General features: G+C 64.4%; 2 protein-coding genes across 2 annotated transcripts in view; both read right to left on the minus strand.

Annotated features, from left to right (window-relative positions):
- Positions 1–1570: 1570 nt before the first annotated feature.
- On the minus strand, positions 1571–4202 carry NRARP (NOTCH regulated ankyrin repeat protein). Its single transcript, XM_047698709.1, has one exon. It carries the CDS (start codon positions 3838–3840, stop codon positions 3496–3498), a length of 345 nt encoding a protein of 114 aa, XP_047554665.1. The 5' UTR covers positions 3841–4202; the 3' UTR covers positions 1571–3495.
- A 961-nt stretch (positions 4203–5163) lies between these two features.
- Positions 5164–21288, minus strand: part of EXD3 (exonuclease 3'-5' domain containing 3) — an 83867-nt gene continuing 67742 nt past the window's right edge. Inside the window, 3 exon segments of the mRNA XM_047699304.1 lie at positions 5164–9792; positions 10053–10091; positions 11788–11881. Coding sequence (XP_047555260.1) covers positions 9485–9792; positions 10053–10091; positions 11788–11881 — 441 coding nt within the window. The 3' untranslated portion in view covers positions 5164–9484.

Genomic DNA, 21288 nt, shown 5'->3' on the forward strand with positions numbered 1-21288 from the left:
GCCAGGGCCCAGGCTGGGGGGCAGGGGCGTCTGTGCACAGAACAGCACCTAGGGAAGAAAGGCCCCCAAACCCCACCAGGCCTCCTCCACAGCTGTGGGGCTGAGCAGGGCCTGGCCTCCTTTTTGTCCGTGCTGAAGAGAAAACGATTGCTCTGTGAGCAGCACAAAGCCTTTCTCAGTCAAATGCGTCTCACAGAGGGAGGACTTTCGGGAACCACGGACTGGCAGACAGTCTCCCAGGGTGGCGGCCGGTGCCTGGGAGGTGTCCCAGTGCTCCTGCTCCACCGGGCCTGGGAACCAGACCCCTCCCTGGCAGCTGAGGCTGGGAGCGTTAGCTGCGGGTTCTGAGCCGGGTTCCTCCATCTCTCGTGTGCGACAGTGCCTTCGAGGGAGCTGGAGGTCCGGTCCTGCTTGCCCGCGGGCCACCCAGAGTGCCCAGGCCTGACTGCATTCTCCGGAACGCCCCGCAAAGCCCATGTTCTCGAAGCAACTCCCCCTTTCGAGGCCTGGCAGGCCTGGCACCCTCCATGCACTCTGCCCGCCAGTGCAGCGGGCACCACCTCCCCTGGGAGCCGGTTTGCATCGGAGATTCCCCTCCCCTCTGCGGGTGTCCGAGGCCAGTCTCCTGGCCAGTGGAGGGGACCGCAAATGCCTATCTCACCCGCAGGAGAACGAGCTCAGAAAGCCCTCGGGGCCAGAACAGAGCAGGGTGTGCAGAGGAGGACCTGGAAGGCACAGCCCCCGAAGCTGCCAGCGTGGGAAGGGCAGTGTATCTGCGGGACCGGCACTGAGCACCGGCTGACAGGAAGCTGACGCCCTTTGGCTACTGTAGAGGACTCTGAGGTACAAGAAAAAGCTGTACCCTTCTCCGGCTCTCCCTCCTCGGGATCCACTGCTGACCTCCCCTGCACTCCGTTCTCATAAGGCCCCAGGGCCCTGGGGGCATCCCAGGTCCGTGCGCCAAGAGGCTCTGCTCATCCTGTAGGCGCGAGGAGCAGACGCCCAGCTCTGCGCTCCCCTCGAACACCCAGGCAAACGGTCTACCCTGGAGCCTGTGCTCCCGGGGGGCAGGCTGGCGTCCCCAGCGCCCAGCGGAGAGAACAAACAGGACTCTCAGTGGTCAGGAGGGAACAGCGAGGATGTTCCCCAGATTTAAGAAACACCCCTTATGTGCAGCCCATGGTCCAGCATAAACCCACAGCAAAGGAAAGCGGTGGTGGGCATAAGGGCCCAGTCATCTGAGGGCCTGCTTCATCTCTGCCTGGGGGGTGGGAAGAGCTTCAAGAACTTTCCACATAGAGGCCTCAGCTGCTTTGCCAGGTAGCTGGGGAAGCAGCTTGTGGGCTGGTTCTGGGCGCTCTCAGGGTGGCCTTGGCTCCCCGCAGGTGGGAGAGGGTCCTCCCCAGGCACCTCACGAATCCCATACGGGGCCGACTGGGGCTGGCCCTTGAGTTGAGCCCAGAGCCAGGCTGTCTTTGGTGAAGACCAGCCAAGCGCCGTGTAGACGGCGCCCGGCATGTTGCAGCCTGACCTCCTCCTGGGTGCCAAGACCAAGAAGAACCAACAAACTTTTTTAATTAAAAAAAAATCAATGAAAAATTTATTCATAAATTTTTCATGCTGGGCTACAAGTCTATTTCGTACACTCAGGAATGTGCTGACTTTATCCAGTTAGAAGTGATCATACCAGGACCCACACACAGCTTCCATATAAGCCTAGAAAGTCTTAACATTAATTAACATAATTAAAAAGGTATTTGCATCTAGAAAAAATATACAGAAAAACTCCTTTTGGAGTGATCTGTGCCTGTCTCAATGTCTGCTTGCTTCACTGACATTATCAATATATTCTGCTCACACAAGGGTTTATAAAAAGCCACAGATGACTGCCCGGGGCTGACCAGCCACGCACAAAGGGCCTCCACCCACCTGTGTCCTCAAGTGCTCCCCATTTTTGCACGAAGGGTCAGCAGCACTTCTACCCAGGGGAAGCCTCATTTAAATTTGAATAATTCAGCCTCCCTTTTATTTCTCAGGATCAAAACAACAAGGGGTGTGGGGTTGCATAGAAAATTGGAACCTCGGAGACCAGGAAGGGCGCCTTTCGGGACAGAAAGTGACGCAGAAGCCCCGCCTCCGGCCCAGGTCCCCGCGCGGCCCCTCCCCCATGACAGGATTTTTCGGATTCGAATCGGGTCCTTGAAGCTCCGGGAGACTGAAGAGGGGCAAAACAGTCCTTCAACTCACTCAGCAATTAGCACAAGAGATTCACAGTCTTATAGGTATTTTATAAAAATATAAATATGGGTACACTGTTGCCTTCACAACGCTGGATACAACGCCCTTTAAAATTGGGTTTATAACCAAGATTCAAAAAATACACCTAAAACTTGGCTTAAAATATGTTAATATTTTATATTCTGTCATAAATGTTATGACATTCAATCGTGGCAAATCCATTTACTTTTTTAAAAAAAGTGTTCAACAAACTATAATAGAACTCACTAGAAAAGGTATGATCCCCTCCGCCCCGCCCCCCACCGCCACACCCGAGCACCCATGCCGCCGAGGAGGCTCCGCAAAGCCAGCAGGTTTGGGGGATGGTGGCCTCCCCAGGAGAGGGCAGAGGGAGGCCCGGGGCTTCCAAAACTCCCTCGGAGCTGTGTGTCTGAGTGTAAGGAGGAGAGACGGGAGGGGAAAGAGGGGAGGGGGAGGGGAGAGAGAACGGAGGCAGGGGGACTAGCACGGGAGAACCATCGGGCTGGGCGGTATTTTCAGTGCAACCAAGAAACGACAGACTCAAGTTTAGTTTTAAGACTAGGAAACAGAAATGCATCTCCCCTATAACCGCACTGACCACGCACAGTATTTTCCAAACCAAAAAAAAAAAAAAAAAAAAAAACCAAACAAACAAAAAAACAAACAAACCAAAAAAAACAAATCAGGCGCACAAACTTCACCCACAAATATACACACACATGATAAATAGTTTAGAACCCCAGGATCAGCGAAGCGTCCCCACCGTCGCGCGTCCGGGCCGCAGACGCCCCGCCGTGGCCCCTAGGAGACTTTGGGCTTCGGCCGCGGGCCCTGCGGGCGGCGGGGCGCCCTGAGCCCGGCGTCCCCGCCGCCCGCTTTCCACCTTCGGGAGAAAACATTCTGCCCGGAGGATCCGGTGTCTCGGGAACTCCGAACTTGCTGGTAGCGAGACTCAAATTTCAAAGGGGCTGCAGCCCGCGCCCCGCCCCCACCTCCCGCACAACGCCCCCCCCACCACGAGGCGGCGGGCGGGGCCGTGGGAAGCCCTCCGCCCGGGGTCCGGTCGGCCGCGCGGGGGCGTCGACCCCTGGCAGCGGGCGCCGCGCGGCCCCCGTGGGCGCGGACGCGCGCGCCAGACTCGTCGTGGCCTCTGGGCCGGGGAGCCCGGCGCGCACCGAGGTAGTTGGCGGGAAGGTACAGCAGACGACAAGCTCGAGGCCCGGGTCCGGGCGGGCATCACCGGCCGCCGCCCGCGTACTTGGCCTTGGTGATGAGATAGAGCACGATGTCCTGGTGGCCGCCGAACGCGGCGATGTGCAGCGCGCTCCAGCCGTCGCGGTTGGCCAGGCGGATGTCGGCGCCGAACTTGACCAGCAGCTTCACGAGTTCCAGGTTGCCGTCGATGACCGACTGGTGCAGCGCCGTCTGGCCCTCGGGCCCGAACGAGTTCACGTTGAACTCGCAGTTGGTCATGTTCTGCAGCAGCGACTGCAGCTCCTGCGTGTTGCCCTTGCGCACGGCCTCCTGGAAGATGCGCTGCGTCTGCGGCGCCGAGCAGGTGGACAGCTCGGCCTGGCTCATGCTGCCGCCGGGCGCGGGCCGCGGGCCGCGCCGGGGCTCAGCGCGGGCGGCGGCGGCGGCGGCTGCGGCGCGGGCCTCTGGCTGTCTCGGGGCGCGCCTCGGCGCATGGAGGGCGCGGAGCCCCCGGGCCCCGCACGCCGCTCCTGGGCGTTCCGGGCGCTGGGGGCCGGGGGCCGCCGCCGTGGGGCCCCCGCCGCATCCAGCCGCGCCCGGGTGGGCGGGCGACGGAGGCGGGCACTGCGCTCGCGGGGGCCTGTGGGCCCGGCGGCGGCGCCGCGCGTTCGGGGTCCCGGCTTCCTGCGGCTCCCACGCGGGCACCACGCGCCTCCCCACGCGCAGCTGCTCTCGCCGGCCCGCCGCGCCCGGCCGCCTTTTACCCGCCTTATATTTGCATAACAATAGGGCACCCGTGACGCGCGCGCCGGCGGCCCTACGATTGGGCGGCGCCCACATCGGGGCGGGGCGGGGGCGGGGCGTGCTTGGGCGGCAGCGCGCTTCTCCGCAGGGGGCGCTGGTCGCCGGCAGGGGGCCAGGTGGCGGTGGTTGGCTGTGGGGGCGCCTGGAGGGGTGGGGGTGGGGGTGGGGGAAGGTGGAGCGGGGAGTCCTTGCTCCACGCGCCCTGGGGCTCTCCGCATCTCCGCCGTCGCCCCGCCTACTCTCCCTTCGGCCACCCGGGGAATTCCAAGCTCCCTGCTCGGACAGACCCAGGCCGGATCCCCGGCCCAGCGCGGCCCCGAGGTGGACCCGAGGGCGGCCTCCCATGGTGGGTTCGTGGGCGTTTCAGACCGGGGAGGCCCGGGTAGAGATCCGAGTCTCGCTCCGCGCTCCCGGAGCGCCAGCCCTAGACCCTCCGCGTCCCTAGCACGCCGGGTGCGCGGCGACAAGACTGGTCCAGCCTGGCCTCCAGGACACAAGCTCCTGGCGGGGGCCAACTCCACAAACAGCTCGGGCGTGTGACCACAGCCACGCGGTCCTTCCCGCACGCGGGCCGCTCCTCTGGCGGCCCGATCATCCCGCGTTTACTCCCCAGCCTGGCTGGCTTGAGGAGCCGAACTCCGCGGCGCCGCACGGACCAAGAAGCAGGGGTCTCTACCTGAGCAAGCCTGGGGCTGCCCCCTCCACCCCACTCTCACTCAGAAGCTCCTCCAAGGGGAGGGGTAAGGCCAGTCAGCGGGACCTCAGGGCCTGCTTCCCTCTGCTGGGTCACCTCCATTAGCACGACTAGGGATGGTGGCGGTGGTGGGGGAAGGTGAGCAGCCCCAGGTAAGGCGCCAAGGGCCGCTGGGAAAGGAAACCCAGAAATGACTCATTTCCAAACTGTAAACCCATTTTTTATTGATGCTCTAATACTGCCGCCAAATTTCCTCATTAGGATTTTACAGTTTATAGCTGGGCTGCGGTGGCTGGGAATCGGGCAGGAACGGTCTCAGAGCAGCAGGCTTAGGGCAGCCGGGGAGCCCCCTGGAAGCTTGCTCTCCCAACAGAAGCCGCTGGGAGTTCCCACCAGGCAACCAGGCCTTATCAGGGGAGACCACCCTGCTAGGCCTCGTTTCAGGATGGGCTCCCGTGGTGTCTGCCTGGTGGTCCAGGTCTGGACACATGCGTGGGGTGCCCCCATCTTGCTGTGTGCTCTGGGGGAGTCACAGCCAAACCATAGGCAAAACTGGGTAAGGCCACCGCAGGGCTGGCTGCCTCTGGTCAGCTACCCTCAGGATTGACTGCAGCGGCCAGTTGTGGGGTCCTCCTGACCGCCGGAGCTCCCGGAGTCCCTCACTTGGTCTCCCCGAGGCTGGTGGTCTGCCTGGTAGTCCAGCTGTTCCGCTCAGACTTGGTCCCCCCAGGAGCTCCCCACTGTGCTGTTGGGTAAGCCCAGGCTTGGCGGAGCTCTGTGCTAGGTCCAGCTGTGGTTGGAACCTGGGGGCTGCTGGTATCAGGAACCCTTCCCTTGTCCCGCTCATCTTACCCTCAAGTGTCCCTGGGCCCAGTAAGGGGGCCTGGGAACAGATGCTGCTGGAGTGTGGACACCTGGAGGGCAGGGCCCTTGGTCACCTCCAGCACCCCCTTCCCGGCAACTCCCCAGTACCAGGAAAGAGGGCATAGGACCTGTCCATTGGGGCCTGTAACTCCCTCTGGATGGTGACTCTCAGACCAGGTGAGCGAGCGTGAGACCCCGTGCAGGGCTGTGACCTGCTAGGCAGGCATGTAGCCCCCTGCTTCTCCCGGGAACAGGGCTGGGTGTGGACGGCAGGGCCCTCTGAGAACACATCCTCAGCTCTGGACGGTGCCCAGGGCCGCCCCCGGAAGGCAGTGGGCTCAAAGACAGGCCCTAGCCCAGGTGGGCTCAGGTCCCTGGACCTGAAGAAGGGCATCTTGGAGACCCCGCTGTGCCAGGGAGCAGAGCCTGGGAGAAAAGCCCCATTGACACCGCGAGGGCTTCAGGGAGGGCAGACAAAGGGGCCCTGTGAGCTCCGCGTGGGAATGTGCGGCCGCCACCACGGGGCATGAAATCGGTGGTTTGGGTGCCCCCCAGCTGGACCAGCATGGCCGTAAGAGTCCAGGCAGAGGTTGTCTCCTGCCACACCCAGGGTTCTGTGTGAGGGTCGAACAGGTGTAGCCAGGCCTGCCATTGTGGGGTTCAGGTGACGGTCACAGTGTCCCTGGGGAGCAGATGGAATTCTCCACCGTGGCTGGGGGGTGGTTCGTTCATTCTGAGCCAGTCTGCTCCACACGCTAGGAGCTGCCCGGGTTGAGGAAAGGAGAGAAGAGGGGTCCCAGGGCCCTCGCCCCTATTTGCTGAAGGAGCAGTCCAGAAGGAGGACATTTGTTCCAAATGCCTTGGAGGGAAGGGGAGAGGCCCGCCATCAGTCAGGCCCTGCCCTGGGGCTCAGAGAAACCCCTCTCTGGTGTTTGTGGCTCTCTTGGTGGTGTCACTTCCACAAACAGGCCGGCGGTTCTGGCTGGGAGGAGAAACCCCTGAGTTGGGATCTGTGGAGACCCACTGAACTCTGACCACGTAGCTGTGCCCCATCCTTCTCTGCATCAGCTCTGAGGATCCTGGCCCAGGGGCGCCAGCCCACAGGGCCATGGAGGGGCGGAGGCTGGGGTGGCAAAGGGCCCCTTCTTCCTTTCCAGACTCAGAGCAGTGGGCGGTGGGGAAGCCGTGTGGGTAGGGGTGGGGCAGCCTGGGGAGCATTCTGGGATATGGGCCGGGAAGATCTGGGTGGGGCAGCCTGGGGAGGACCACGAAGAAGAGGCGGCTGCCCAGAGCTGGGCCAAGGCCTGCGGCCACCTTAAAGGCACCGGGCAGGGGAGGGAGGGCCAGCAAGCGGGCGGGCAGTGGGGGCGGGGCTTCCAGCTAATTCATTAAAATGTGTCGGGGAGCGTGGGAAAGAGGAGAGTGTTTCTTCCCAGCAGCCCAGACACCTGGTAGAAGGGCCGAGAGGATAGAGATCAAATAACAAACACTCAGCCCCGGCCAGAGCCAGAGCGGAGGAAGGACGCCCAGGGCAGGAACTTCGGCAGACAGTCCGTGCTGGGCTCTGGCCGGGCAGGCTGCAGGGCATGGCCTGGCACTAGGACCGGAGCCCACCCTGGGGGCCTGGTGCCTGACCCCCTAGCCTGGAAGGGGGCCTAAGGCATCCTGGGGCCTCAGAAGGCTCTTTGGGTGGACCCCCTGATGGCTCAGGACCCAGGGTTTGCTGTAGAGCCAAGCTAGGAGGGCAGTGAGCACGTGAGCCCCGGAGGGTCCCCGGAGGGTCCCCGGAGGGAGACAGCCAGCCTGGGCAGCAGAGGGGGGGGAGGCGGAGGGCAGGCTGGGTGGCACCAGCGCCGCTGTGAGGGGCACACTGAGAAAGGGCCCCTCTTGGCCACCCTCTTCTCCCTCTAGAGGTACACAGGGCAGAGGGGTGCTGGGGCTGGGCCTGCCCAGAGGAACAGCGAAGAGACTTGGTCTCCCGTCTCCCCACGCTTGTCCCTTGTTCTGGCCTCTTTCTGCTGAGGGCCAGCTGCAACCCACCCCAGGGCCCTGGGCCGGAGGAGAGCTTCCAGGAAGCAGCTGGGGCTGGCAGTGGGGCCAGCACCCTGGCGGCTTCCTCCTTACCCTGCCGCAGGAGAGCAGGCTCAGGGCTGCCGCCTAGGACAGGGTGGGTGGTCTGGCTCTTAGAAGCATCATCCCAACCACAGAGGGTCCCCCGCCCCTGGTGGGGGTCTGGCTTGCCCGCTCACCTTGGCAGCCCAGCTTGACCCTCAGGCTCAGCAGTGACCAAAAGGTGGGGGAGGCCAGTTTGCAGACTTGGCCCTGACACAGATCCCACCCAGCCTGGCCCTGGCCTCGGAGCCTCTCCGTCTGTCTGTGCAGTGACCCCAGAGTTGCTGGGGTCTGAGCGCCTGGTGCACAGGGGGCACTTCCAGGGAAAGAAGAGGTTGGGGGATGTGGCAGGTCGTCTGTATGGCCTTTCAGCATGACCCCCAGCCCGGGCGGTGGCAGGCCTGGCACGGCCAGTGCCCACCTGGTACCTGAGGCCATCACACCTGGACCCGCAGGTGCTCCCTGCCCTGGGCAGAGGTGGCAGCCCCGCCCCAGCTCCCAGGCCCCCGAAGCCCAGAAGCTTCCGCCCGGGCTCCTCAGCCAAATCTGAGCTGATTTCCGTTCAAGGCAGGAAGGACAGGAAAGGGATGTGTGGGGGGGCACATTCCTGGAGGGTGAGCCAGGAGGAGGCAGCGAGGGCAAGGTGCTGTCTAGGCTCCTCTCCCTGCCCACCTGGCACCAGTGCCCATGGGCCCTCAGGGTGCCAGCCATGAGTGCCTGTGCCTCAGTTTCCCTCTGAGTGGGTGAAGAAGCAGCTGCTTCCTGCAGTTGTGGGAGAGGGTCTTGTGTGCAGGCCCCCTTCTGACTTCGGCTGCTGCCTCTTTCATGAGAGGAGGCCGCCCAGCCTCCATGTGGCGGGGAGTGGGGGGAGGATGGGGGTGAGGGCAGGAGGCCAGCAAGGGAGCCAGAGCCACAAACTCAGAGGGGCCACCTCCCCTCCAGGCCATGGCCTTCCAGTACACAATGGATGTCTTCCTAGAGGGTGGCTGCACTGCCCCTGGCACCAGGCAGGACTGGGCCCCGGTGCCTGGGAAGCTCCCCCCACCATATTACTCCCCAGGAATCAGAGGACCCCGGAGGGCCAGCCTGGCTGGGAACTACTTGGGGGAAGGGGAGAAGGTCCTGTCCTGCTTGGCCTGGAGGCTTGGCCCTTGGCCTGAGAATGCCAGCAGAGTGGGGTAGTGGCAGGAGCGGGGGTAGGGGCTGCTACAGCAAAGGGAGGGGACCACCAGCACGGTGGGGGGACCTGTGCCCCCACCCCCCAGCCCACTGAGCCCGGCGCTCGGGGAGCCACTTGGGTCCCACCCTTGGGCCTTTGTGCCATTTCCTCTGCCAGGCGTGTCCTTCCCACCTTCCGCCGGCCTCATTCCTGAATGTCAGGCGGCTCTCGGCTCAGGGTCCGAGCATCCTGCCCGTGTGGAAAACCTTGATCCCCTCCACCTTGCTCCAGCTTCTGCGCGGGGCTGGAACCCTGCTGGCATGCCAGTGGGGAGCACTGGGGTGTGTGCAGAGAGCCTGGGAGGGAGATGCAGACCAGCGGGGCCTGGGGCCCTGTCCTCAGGGGAGGCCGCTGACAGGACAGGGCAGGGGGCGGCAGGGCCTGGAGGCCCCATCCAGGACTTCGAGGAAATGTGTGGTGATGCGGCCCAGGTGGGAGCCCTCCCAGAAGACCTTGCCACAGCCGGTGCAGCAGTAGAAAGGGCGTGCGCCCTGCCGCTGCAGCACGCCCTCCGGGACCCCCGCCAGCTGCAGTCGGGTGCCGTTGCGCAGGACGGCGGGCGCGTGGGACTGCAGGTCGGCCGACTCCAGCCAGCGGCAGGGCAGGTCATGGGTGCAGCTCCCAGGGGCCTCCTCCGGGGCTGAGCCTGGAGAGGGGGAAGCACACTCACACCCCGCAGCCTTTGGGTGTCCGACCCCCATCCCACTCCTTCCGGCAGCTCCCCCCTGTGTTGCCCCATTCACCCAACCCTCTGCCTCATCTTACCTGTGGACTCTTGGCCCTCCCCGCTGGTACTGGCCGCCACCCCTCACCTAGGGCACAGGACCATCCTCTCTACTGGGCCAGGGTACAAACCCTGGCTTGGGGTGGGGCCCTGTGTCCTCAGGGAGTGGTCCCAGGGCTCACCTGCCTCCTGTAAGTCTGCGCTGGAGCTGGCCTCATCACCTGCCAATCAATCAAGGACATCAGGGACTGTCCTAAGGATGGGGCCTGGCAGCCCCAGGGCCCACAATGTGCCTTGGGGCACCCAGCCCCTCCCCCCACCCTTAGCAGAAAGGGAAAAGGGCAGGGGCTAAGGGGCTTTGGTGCCAGCCTGGGCCCCTCCCATGGGAACGCACACCTTGGAATGTTCTTGGGGCTCAAAGGTCCTTGGGAAACAAGTTCTGGGCGTGAGATCGGCCAATTAGGGCACTTGGGGTCCTGAGAACTGGCGGGTGGGGGCGGGGGCAGACGTCCGCAGCGATGAGCAGATAAGCCCCTGCCAGGGGAGCGCATTTCCTAATAGCCCTCAGCGGGGCGGGGGCCCAGGGGCCCTGCTGGAGCTCAGGGTGCTAGCAGAGACCCTGGGATGCGACCTCCTGACTCCGCGAGAGGGTTCCTACCCCCACTAGGAGCGCAGGGAGGTGCCGGGGAGCTGGCCAGGCCGAGGCGGTGATGGCCGAGGGGCACTGGCCCGTGGGCGGGAGAAGGGTCTTCCCGGGTTCCGCTGACCTTCCCACTTGGCTCTAGATCAACGGCAGCGGTGGTCTGTCAGGATGAGCCCCTCACCCCAGCCCCACGGCCCTCGGGAACCCAGCAAGGCCACGACCTCCTTAGCTTGCCCTGGCCGGTCTCAGCCTCCACCTGGAGGCCCCCGAGGTACCAGGTGGCCCGCGGGAGGGCTGCGGTGGTGACCGCACGCCGGGATGGACCGATGGCTGGAGGGCCGGAGGAGCAGAGAGGACAGGAGCCCCGCGCCAGCGCCAGCGGACGGCACTGCGCATGCTCGGATCCTCCCCGCCCGGGCCTTGGGCCCCCGGCGGAGGGAGGACAGCTGCTGGGGCCCGACCCAGGCCATCACGATGGCTCACCTGAAGAGTGGGTGGCCCCCCACTCTGGCCCCAAACCTCAGAGGGAGGCGGGAAGAACAAGTGGGGAGGTCAGCATCCTGGAGCGGCCCCGGGCCTCAGGCTGAGCCCCCAGAGAGGGTCCCAAGACATGCTTGTACCCATCCCATCCTTGCCCTCCAATGAGGAAGGGCCCCGGGAGCCTAGGGAGCAGCAGCCAGGCTCTCTCTGGTGCCTCCTCCCTGGGGCCCTTCTCTCCAGAGGGCAGAGGTGCCAGTGATAGGTATGGCCGGGCACACGCAGGACCCTGTAGCCACTTCAAAGTCTCCCGCTGCTCTGCACCCTCTCTCGTTTCACAGACATGAAAACTGAGGCTGGGCCTCTAGCTGGGTGTTGGGGGGGACCTCTGGGGTTTGCCCTCCTTGCCGTCTGTCCATGCTAGACTACCTTCACACAGCTTAGCAAGCGCCCGGGGTACAGAGGTGTGCAAGCAGATGCCACGTGTGCACAAGCGTGTGTGAGGGAACAGGTGCGTGTGTGCTGGCCCGCGAGCGTGCAGGCGTCTCTGCATGAGAGGTTTGCGTGGGTGCGTGGTTGCTCCCCGTGCAGGGCCTCCTGGACAGAGGGTGGGGGAGGCCACCCTAGAGGGACGCTGAGTGTTGGAGCTCCCTGGTCCCTGTGACCTTAGCTCGTCGTGTGCTGTCCTTCCCCAGCCCCTGGCCACACGTGCACTTTGGTCCTGGGAATACCTGTTGTTGGGCCACTGTCCACAGACCCCCACGGAGCCCGAGGCCAACCACGTGGGGCACACACACCTGTGCTGCTGGGGCCTTCCCGGTGGCTGCCAAGCCACACCAGCTGCTTCATCATCTCCTTGGAGACCTTCAGGTACTGGTCGCAGTTACAGGCCTGGGGACAGAGGGGTGCTGAAGTGAGGTGGGGCTCCTTCTGTCCTCCCACCCACAGGCTATGCCCCTTGCAGCTCTGGGTCTGGCTAGGGGGTTTCACAGACACAAATGACACATCCCTTCCCCTCTCCACAAGACAGGGCACACCACCGCCTGGGAGCCCTCCTTGACTACTCCGGATCCTAGTGGACCCTGGGTAGCTTCTTCTAGTTTCTGAGACCCCGTGGCACTCTGCTGTCACCTGGGCTGTTTTCCCCAAACCCCCAGGTCTCGAGGGCAAAGTGAGGCCTAGGCAGCCCTGGGCTGGCTCCACATGATGGGGGACACAGGGCCCAGCATTAAAGGGTCGGGGTAAACAGCGCTATGGCTGATCCCTCCGCTGGTCTTGGGGTGAGCCAGGCCATTTCAGTGTCCATGTTTCTAGACGGTCCCCATTGGGCGCCGCATCTGTGAGGGATCAAGAAGGAAACCAGTTCTGCTTCTATTTGGGGTCCTGGTCTAGAACATGCCACCAGCCCCTATCAGGAGTTGAGCCCAGCCCTGCTGACCTTATGGCGACCCTGGCGGAGGCGGGGGCTTCTGGGGGCCATCCTGCCCTCCCCACACAGTTGCCCCGGGCTTGCCTTCCGGTGGGTCCTGCCTGACAGGGTGAGGGACCCCAGGGCTCCCGGTGTGAGGTGGGCAGGGCCCTGAGGGAGAGCAGGAGGGCCCAGGTTCCTAGAGACCTGGCTGGCAGGCAGGTAGGCACAGGTGCCCGTGGAGACATGCATAGCGGTCACAGCCCTTCCAGACGTCAGAGCAGGAAGAAGTGGAGCCAAGAGCAGGGCCTGGGGGGTTCCCAGGCCTCAGGGGGGAGGGGGCCATGATCTGTACTCACGGGACCTCTCTCTGCCCCCTCTCGGAGGTGCCGGGCCAGTGCCCTGGATGTCATGGCTCCCAGGGGTGGGTGGTTAGGCGGCACCACGGGCCCCTGCAGCCTCAGGGTGTGGCCACGTCAGAGGCGGTGCCCCCCCACCCCCACACGCCCTTTTCCCACGGGCCTTTCGACACTGTGAGCTGGCTTTACCTGTGGCCTCATGGCTCCACATCCGGCCTCAGGAGCCGGGCCTGGGAGCGCAGCATGGGTGCGGCGGCCTCGGCTGGGAGGCCGGGGCGGGGCTGGGCCAGGGCTGATCCCAGGCAGGACAATTCCTCCTGCCTCTCTGGGGGGCCTCCTGTCCCCCTAGCCGCCTCTGCCAACCAGAGCCTGGGCCGGCCTGTGGCCCAGGGAGTCTGTGGGGGCACAGGGGGAGGCACCTGGCTTCCTGGTCATGGATCCAGGGGCCTTCCTAGGGTGGGGGGCCTGCCTGGGGAAGGAGCGGGAACTAGGGGGCAGCAGAGCCTCCGCTGCTGCCCCGGGCTGCCCACCACAGAGGCCCCCGTTCTCCCGGCACAGGCCTCCCTGGGGGTTGGAGCTGGCAGGTATGAGAGGGACGGAGCAGCGGCAAGAGGGTGGGACCCTCTTGGGTCTGCCAGCCTCCCTGGGACCTGGCCTGGTGTGCACACCTGGGCGGGGCAGCCAGCTCATGTGCTGAGTCACTGCACACAGACAAACGGCCGGTGCCATCCCCAGGACCTGGCCCCACCCTCGGGAACCACCGGGGCCGGTTTTCCCACGGCCGCTGCCCACTGTCGGGGCCCTTGCTGTCACCCCATAGGGCCCTGGAGGCCCTGCCCTCCCCCCACCCCCACCTGGAAAAGCCGGTTCTGCACGCTCACCCCCTCTGCGCCGCGGTCCCCATCTGCAGGAAGGACCAACACCGAAGGCCTCTCCATCCATCTCCTATCCACCGCGGGGCCCGGCACCCCTTGCCTGACCGCCTGCTGGCCCACCCTGCCCTTTGGGGCTCACGGCCTAGCACGTGTCTGGTCATGGGCTTGGTGCCAGTCCAGCAAAGGCCCCCCCTCCCCAAAACCACAAAGGCAGAGCCATTGCCCTTTCATTTCGCAGAAAGGGGGCTTCTTGAGGGGCTGAGTAACTTGCTCCCAGTCACAGGGCCCTCAGCTCGGGAGGGCCCCACACCAAGGTCCTCACATGGACCCCAGGAGAGGGGCGTGCGGTGACTTTAGCCACGCCCACTCCTCCTTGGGGGACATACAAACCCGAGCTTTGGGATGCCCGTGGGTCTGGGCAGACAGCAGTGGGGGTCCTGGGGGAGGCCCTGGACAGGGGCTGGGTGGTGCCTGTGAGTGAGGCCAGGTCCCTTTCATCCCATTCAGTCCGGGAGCCTGAGGGCAGGGTTGGCCTCCACCCCAGGAGCCCCGCTGGGTGGGAGGGGCAGGAGGGGCTGGGAAGGCTTCTGGCTTCCCTGTCCCGGGGGTCCACCTGCCTGCCTGCTTCCCACAGCGCCTACAGCTGCCTGGAGCCTACACCAGCTCGGGGAACTCCTTCTGCCTGGGGGCGGCCAGCAGGGACTGGTCCTGGGGACTGGCGGGGCCCACGGGTGTGGAGTTAGGCAGGCCCGAACTCTCGGTCCGCCCTCTGCAGTCCCCTGCTCTCTGCTAGGGCCTGGGTTGGAGGGGAGACCTGCTCTGGTCACTCCTCCAGGAGGCTTGCTCTCTGGGCTCTCAGGCATGTGAGGAAAGGCTACAGCAGGCACCTGGGTTAGCTGTCCACTCCTCTGAGGCCATGACTCGGCAGGGGGCAGCGGGGGGCTCTGAGGGGTCCATTCCCAGGTGTGGGAAACCATGCCCGAGAGTGGGTCTGCGCTCAGCTCCAAGCCCAGGAATCACAGCCATACCCACCCATGGGAGTGGTTGTGGCTGGCAGAGCAGAGCTGAGCAACAGGCAAGCTCACAGCACCCATCCCGAGCTCTATGTCCCTGGAAATGTCTGTGTTCCCACCCGCCCCGGGCGCCCACCCCTCCCAGATGCCCACCGGCTCTGGGCACCCACCTCCTCTGAATACCCACCCGCCCCGGGCGCACAGGCTACACATACGTGGCCCCAATGTGTGGGCCTGCGGGGGTCTGGTGTGCAAAACCAGAGGACAGCTGGTCCAGAGGTACGCAGTGGAGAGGAGCCGGGAGGCAGCACTGCCCAGAGCCTGCCAGACCCTCTCAGGGCTGCGTTCTGCTGGGTGCCTAGAGGGAGAAAGGAGGGTGGGACAGGAGCAACACCTGGGGCTCCTCAGGGCATGGGGCACGAGAGGGAGCCCACGTTCCCCAGGTTGCAGGGCAGCAGGAAGGCACCTGCCCCGGCTGGGAGCCCAGCGGGGAGGGACCCACTCTTAAGGAGGCTGTGGGGGAAGCTCCGGCCTCAACCAGCAGCCAGGCCTGTGACCTGAGCTCCCCACTGCAGGCTGACCACCTTGTCCCTGCCCAGGGGGCACCTGGCGCAGCTGGGAACTGGGCCTGGGGCCACGTTGGTATCCCGCTATCACCGGTCGCCACTCTTCCGAGCAAGGGTTGGGTTTTAGCAACCTTGCTCCTGCCTCATGGCAAGTGCTGTCCAGGCTCGGGCTCCAGCTCCAGACAGTCCCGCCAGCGCCTGCGGCTCCCACCCCCACCAGGTAAGGGATGGAAGGACCAGTCTGTCTGGTACGCAGACCCAGGAAGGCCATGTTCTGGGATTTTCTGACCCCACAGGCAGGGCCAAAGGGGGCTTCGGCTCAGAAGCTGTGACATGTTCTAGAGTCATGGGTCATTTCTTGGTCCTTTAGAGCAAATTAGGGAAATGGCAAAACATAAAAAAGCAGAAGAAAATCAACGTCCCCTCAACCCACCACCTGGAAAAGCCAGCCCGCCACTGAGAAGGGCTCCCGTTCCCACCACCTTCCCAGAGCACACCTACAGGCCACCAGCATCTCAGATGCTCACGTCGGGGGTGGGGGCCCTGGAAGGGCTCAGCCACAGGACACCAGTGTCCCTGTTCCCACGGTGGTTTCTGCCGATTTGGCCCCTGCCAGGTGCCACCTCCTTTCACTGTCCACACTCGCTGCCTTGAGATGGGCAGGTCCTGAGGCCTTCCCAGGCTGGCTTGTCTGCCCTGACCCCCCCATCCACCCAGAGCCACCCCAACAAATGGTGCTGGGTGCATGGCCAAAGGGCTGGGATGAAAGACCCCCGGCCTGGGGTGTTGGCCTGACACCTCTCCGGACGGGGCGGGAGCACTGAGGCCTGGGTCCACTCCACACCTCGCTCTCCCACACTGTCCCGACAACACCCTGGGAGGCCGTCCACACCCCGCCCCCCCGCTCCGAGTACAAGACAGCTGCTGGGGCTGCGACCCTCCTCCAAGATGATCGCCTTACCCAGCTTTGCTGTGAAGACCCCACCGGACCTTGGCCTGGGGTGTTGCCGGATCTCCACTGGAGACAGGCCAAGGGGCCGGGGGTCTGCAGAGTCGTGGACGGCCCACAGCTGAGGAGCACGGGACATCCGTGGGGGGTCATTGCCGTCCCACTGGCCGGGGGCACGTGCTGGGGGCAGAAGGGCCAGGCCCCAGGAGCCAGGGGGAGTGCGTGGCTGCAAATGCTGCACTGACCTTCTTGGGACCATTTGGAGGTTTTTGTTTTTTTAGAGATTTTATTTATTTGAGAGAGAGAGAGACCGTGAGAGAGGGAACACGAGCAGGGGCAGCGGGAGACAGAGAAGCAGGCTCACTGAGCCCGGAGCCCGACGCAGGGCTCCACCCCGGTGTCCTGGGATCTCGACCGGAGCTGAAAGCAGACGCTTCACTGACGGAGCCCCCCAGGCGCTCCTTATCGTTGGGTTTTAAAACCTTCTCTAGGGGTGCCTGGAGGGCTCTGTGGGTGAGGCGTTGGGATGCTGGGGTCCTGGGATGGAGCCCACCCTCAGCAGGGAGACTGCTTCTCCCTTTCCTGCCCCCTACCCGCCCCGGCTCGGGGGTGGGCGCGCTCTCTCAAATAAACAAAATCTTGGGGCGCCTGGGTGGCTCAGTGGGTTAAAGCCTCTGCCTTTGGCTCAGGTCATGATCCCAGGGTCCTGGGATCGAGCCCCACATTGGGCTCTCTGCTCAGCAGGGAGCCTGCTTCCCCCTCTCTCTCTCTCTGCCTGCCTCTCTGCCTACTGTGATCTCTGTCTGTCAAATAAATAAATAAAATCTTTAAAAAAAATAAACAAAATCTTAAAAACAACGACAACAACAACAGCTCTTCGCTGTGCCGCAGACTCGGCCTCCGGTGGCCCTCCGGTGGCTGCCACCACTGATGTCCGTGACCTGGGGCGGCAGCCGTCCGGGGGCCTTGCTCTAGCTCCTGCCCTGCCCCCAGGTCCAGGAAGGTCCGTTCCCCTGGGCCCAGCACTTCCCCTCTGTGGGGCCACGGGCTACAGGGGCTAAGTGTGCGGTGTGATCGAGTCCCTTCGAGGGTCCGCACTGGGCCTGTGGGGTGGGCCGGAGGTCCGCAGGTGTCCCTCTCGTGAGCACCCAGCCTCAGAGCGGCTGAGCGTGTGTCTGAACGTGAGCCGTGGCCAGAGGCGTGAGTGGGAGTGCGTGGGACTGGGCGTTCCGCGGTGTGGACACAGGACTGGTGTGATGGGGTGTCTCAGGGTGAGTGGAGGGGACCTCCCATGCTTCCCCAGCCCCGGGAGTGTGTCTGTGTATGAGCAGCCAGCAGGCTGTGTGCCCGTGCTGGGAAGCACACGAGCTCCTTCCCAGGGCTGCTATGGGTGTGAGGGGACCTCCAGAGCAGGTGGGGAGAGGACAAGACTGTTTCGGAGAGCACAGGCTCAGACGGAAGCAGCCTCACCAGGCTGGCAGTCCGTGTCTGGGACTTTGGCCGTAGAGGGAGGCGTCTGCCTGGCCGCTGGAGCCAGACCCCCTCACCCCCAGCCTCCCGCCAGGCTCGCCTCCTGCTGCTGGGACAGGAGGGCCGTGTTGACTTCCTGAGGACCTGCCTCTAGCGCTGTGGTCAGGCCTGCAGGGTGGACGGGGGGTTGCCGGAGACCAGCAGCAAGGGCCCTGCAGCTGTGGCTCCTAAGAGGTCCCGGACATCCCCGAGCCTGCGGGTCACTCTGACGGCGAGGGAAGAGGAAAGGGCAGTGAGTGGAATGGGAAGAAAGCCCCGGGCAGGACAGACACAGTATCCAGGATACAACATGCATGACAAGCAGGGCGTGCCTGGGAAGCACTGCCTGCCCAGGTCACTCTGGCCAGGGACACATGGGAGGGTCACAGCCCTTCCCCCAGACCACTTGGGGGCTTGCAGGCCTGAGCCCGGAAGGTGGCCAAAAGCAGGACGAGCCAGTGGGCTTCCAGCAGGGTGTCCCTTCCCCATCCCGGGTGCCTTAGCTCCTGGGAGCTCCTCCTCCCCCTGCGCCAGCCATAGCCCAGGGTCCGCTCAGGACCCGGACGAGCAGACCCCGCTGTGTGGGGGCAGTAGGGTTGACAACCCAGTCCAGGCTGTCGACGGCTGGTGGGGGACAGCCTCTGCTCCAGCTCCCTAGGGTGGGCAAGCCAAGTGGTGTGAGTCGCGGGGCCCAGACAGGTGGCCAAGTCCTGCTGCTGGCTTCCTCCAGCCTGACATGGGAAGGTCACAGCAGCCCCTCCCCACCCCAAGGGGCCGGGGAGAACTTGGGCCCTAAATGTGAATTTCAGACACAGCGTGGGACACGTTTCTGTGTGAGGAGGCCATCACTGTCTCCTGAAGTCACATTTGGTGCATTTGTGAGGATGGGTGCCCAGCCTTTCCAGGCTGTCAGGAGAGGAACAGAGGCCCCACCTCCTATTCCCGTGCCGGGGAGACCCCAGTGAGTGGTCAGTGCTCACTGTCCCCAGGCAAAAGGCAGGCACAGCCAGGGCCCCCTAGGTCCCTCTGTGAGGTGTGGGGGGCTGTCACCACCTGCCCTGGGTTAGATCACATAGAATCTGGGCCAGAGGATGTCCTCTAGCCTCAGGCCCTGGGGGTCGGGGGGCTGTCGTCTAACACCCTTGGGCCACCTCAGCTGCCCCGGGGCAGCACCCCCTCCAGGAACCCCGCTCCGCGCCTGGCCCATTCCGGGGCTCCCGGGCACCCCAGCCCCGGAGGGCGCAGCACAGCCGTTCCCAGACGGGGGAGGGGCAGCGGGCCGTGAGAACCAGCCGGCGGCTGGGCCGCGTGGGAAAGCGGGAGGAGGGGCGGGCGGGGAGGGCGGGGCGCGCCTGGGAACGGCCCCCGCCCCCGGCCGGCCTTTGAAAGGGCCACTCAGGACACCGGCCGAGATTCAAAAGCAAACGGTTGCGCCTGCCTTCCCGCGCCAGGACCCAGGGTGAGGGGGGCTGGGGAACCCCTCCTGCCTGGGGCAGCGGCGGGGGCCAACAGGGGACAGGCTAAGAAAGTTAGGGAGCAGTCCTGTTGTCCTGCTTCCTTAGACAAGTGGAGCCAGGCCCTCAGACAGCAGGCGGTGGTCCGGGACCCCAAGCCCCGTACCCCGGGGTCTAAACCTGCCTGAGCGTCTGTGGGGCCTGTCTTTCACTCACAGTAGCCCTGCCCCACTGTGATCCCAGCCAAGAGGAAGTGCTCCTCCAAAGGAAGTGCTACGTTCGAGGGACGTGGCTGTGAGCCTGGAGGCCTTCGTGGAGGAAGTGACACCCAACCTGGGGCTTGGCAGACCAGGTGGAGAGAGTGAGAGCTCAGGTGCCAAGCAGCTACAGTATGATGAGCCCAGCATGGTGGGGAGCCAGCGTGACGGGGGGCTGAGCTCAGGGCAGGGGTCCCCTGGCCCTTCTCCTTCCTGCCTCCTCCCGGGGCCACTGAGTCAGGCCAGGAAAGGTGGCCCCTTCCACCACCACCTGTGCCTTGAAATGGGTTTTCCAAGTTGGGGGAGGAAGAAGCTGTCCTTGCCAGAGCCTGCCTCCCCCATGCTCTGGGAGACCCTTCCCCACCCACACCCCTGTCCAGGAAGGGGTGCAGGGCTTGGCGGGGTAGGCCTGTCTCCCTTGTAGGATTATCCTGAGGCCCCTCCTGTCTCTGGCTGGCCCCGTCTCATGCTCTCTGATGCCCCATCTCCCCCCAGATACCTCTGGGGTCTACGTTTGTCATGAATGTGCTCCATGCACAGAGGCCCTACCTCAGCGGGTGGGCAGTGAATGGGCTACCCAGGGGTGAGGGGGAGGGGAACAGAGCCCACTCCCCAGCCCCAGCAGGGGATGTGCCCCACAGCACCGGCCATCCATCCACTGGTCCCTGCTCCATCAGGACACGGAAGGAGTAGTCACTGCCTGGTGGGCCCCCCACCCCCCAGACCCAATCCACGGCCGCGCTGCAGCCCTGAGGCCAACCAGGCGTGTCTTGCCTCCCATAACCTGGGTTGAGTGGACAGTGGGTCTGTGGAAGTCAGGCCTGCTGTCCTCATCCAGGACCCATGGCGGCCCACCAAGGCACTGACTGCCCCCTGGCTCCTGGGCCCCATTTCTGCTTGGGGCTGGCAATTGCTCAAAATGAAAACGAGTGCCCACCTCCCCCCATCAGATGCCAGCCAGGGCCCATGGCCTGGGTCAGTCCCCTGCAAGGGCCCATGGGTCCCCGAGAAGGCAGCCGTGGGCAATGTAGGAACACAGGTGGGTTGTGGCCAAGAAAACTATTTAGGGACGCTGAAATTTGAATTTCATGATTTAGCCGCGGGCTGCGGTGTGCCGACATCAGGACAGTTGTGTCTCAACCTGCCACTAACCCCCACCCTGGCTGGGGGGGCCCGTGCTTCTCTCTCCCTAAGCCTTGAGGTCCCCCAGATTGTGCGGGGGGACCTTCCCCCTGCCAACCGGGAGGCCTCGCCGCATGCAGGGCCCCTCGCCCCATGGAACGTCTGGCACCAGGGGGTCCGGCTTCCTCTGTTTCTTCAGAGGTGGGTGCTCAGGCATTGCCAGAGGCTGGTGAGTGGCAGGGTTAGGGCTGGCTTTGCCCATGGCTGCCTCGGGGTTCTGGATAGCACCATGGCTTGGGCAGTAGGACCACGACAGCAGCCCTCGGAGGCACAGAGCAGAGAGGGGGAAGGACCTCGGTCCCCAGAGACATGGCCGCACCTCCAGACTTTATGTTTTGGGTGCCAGGCCTTGTCTTCCTGTTGGAGGAGTCTGGGACAGTCACCCAACAGGGTGACGCTGAGGGTGCCAAAAGGGCCCTCTCGGTCTTGCCCGGCCTCTTCCACCTCTGACCTCAGCTGACCAGCCCAGATGACTCCCTGGCCCCCGGTGGCCAGGCCTGCATCGTCCTGCCCGAGGCGGTCAGCACATGCTTGGGGAGCCTTCCTGCTGTCCTTTGCCCACACTCCCAGTGGTCTGACATGGGGCCATGGTTGTGACTGTCCAGGCCACCCATCCTCCACCCGCCCCCTGAATGTCCCTGCACCTGCACTCCGGCCTCTCCCACCAGCTGCGCAGCTGGAGGCACTGTTGGTGCGGGGGTTCATCCCACCTGCGGTGCATGGCGC

This window comes from Lutra lutra, chromosome 13 (genome assembly GCF_902655055.1).
Source record: "Lutra lutra chromosome 13, mLutLut1.2, whole genome shotgun sequence".
NCBI classification, from domain to species: Eukaryota; Metazoa; Chordata; class Mammalia; order Carnivora; family Mustelidae; genus Lutra; species Lutra lutra.

What these genes read in the sequence shown, in the direction of transcription:
- NRARP (XM_047698709.1), bottom strand. Translation starts at nt 3,840, where the DNA reads ATGAGCCAGGCCGAGCTGTCCACCTGCTCGGCGCCGCAGACGCAGCGC.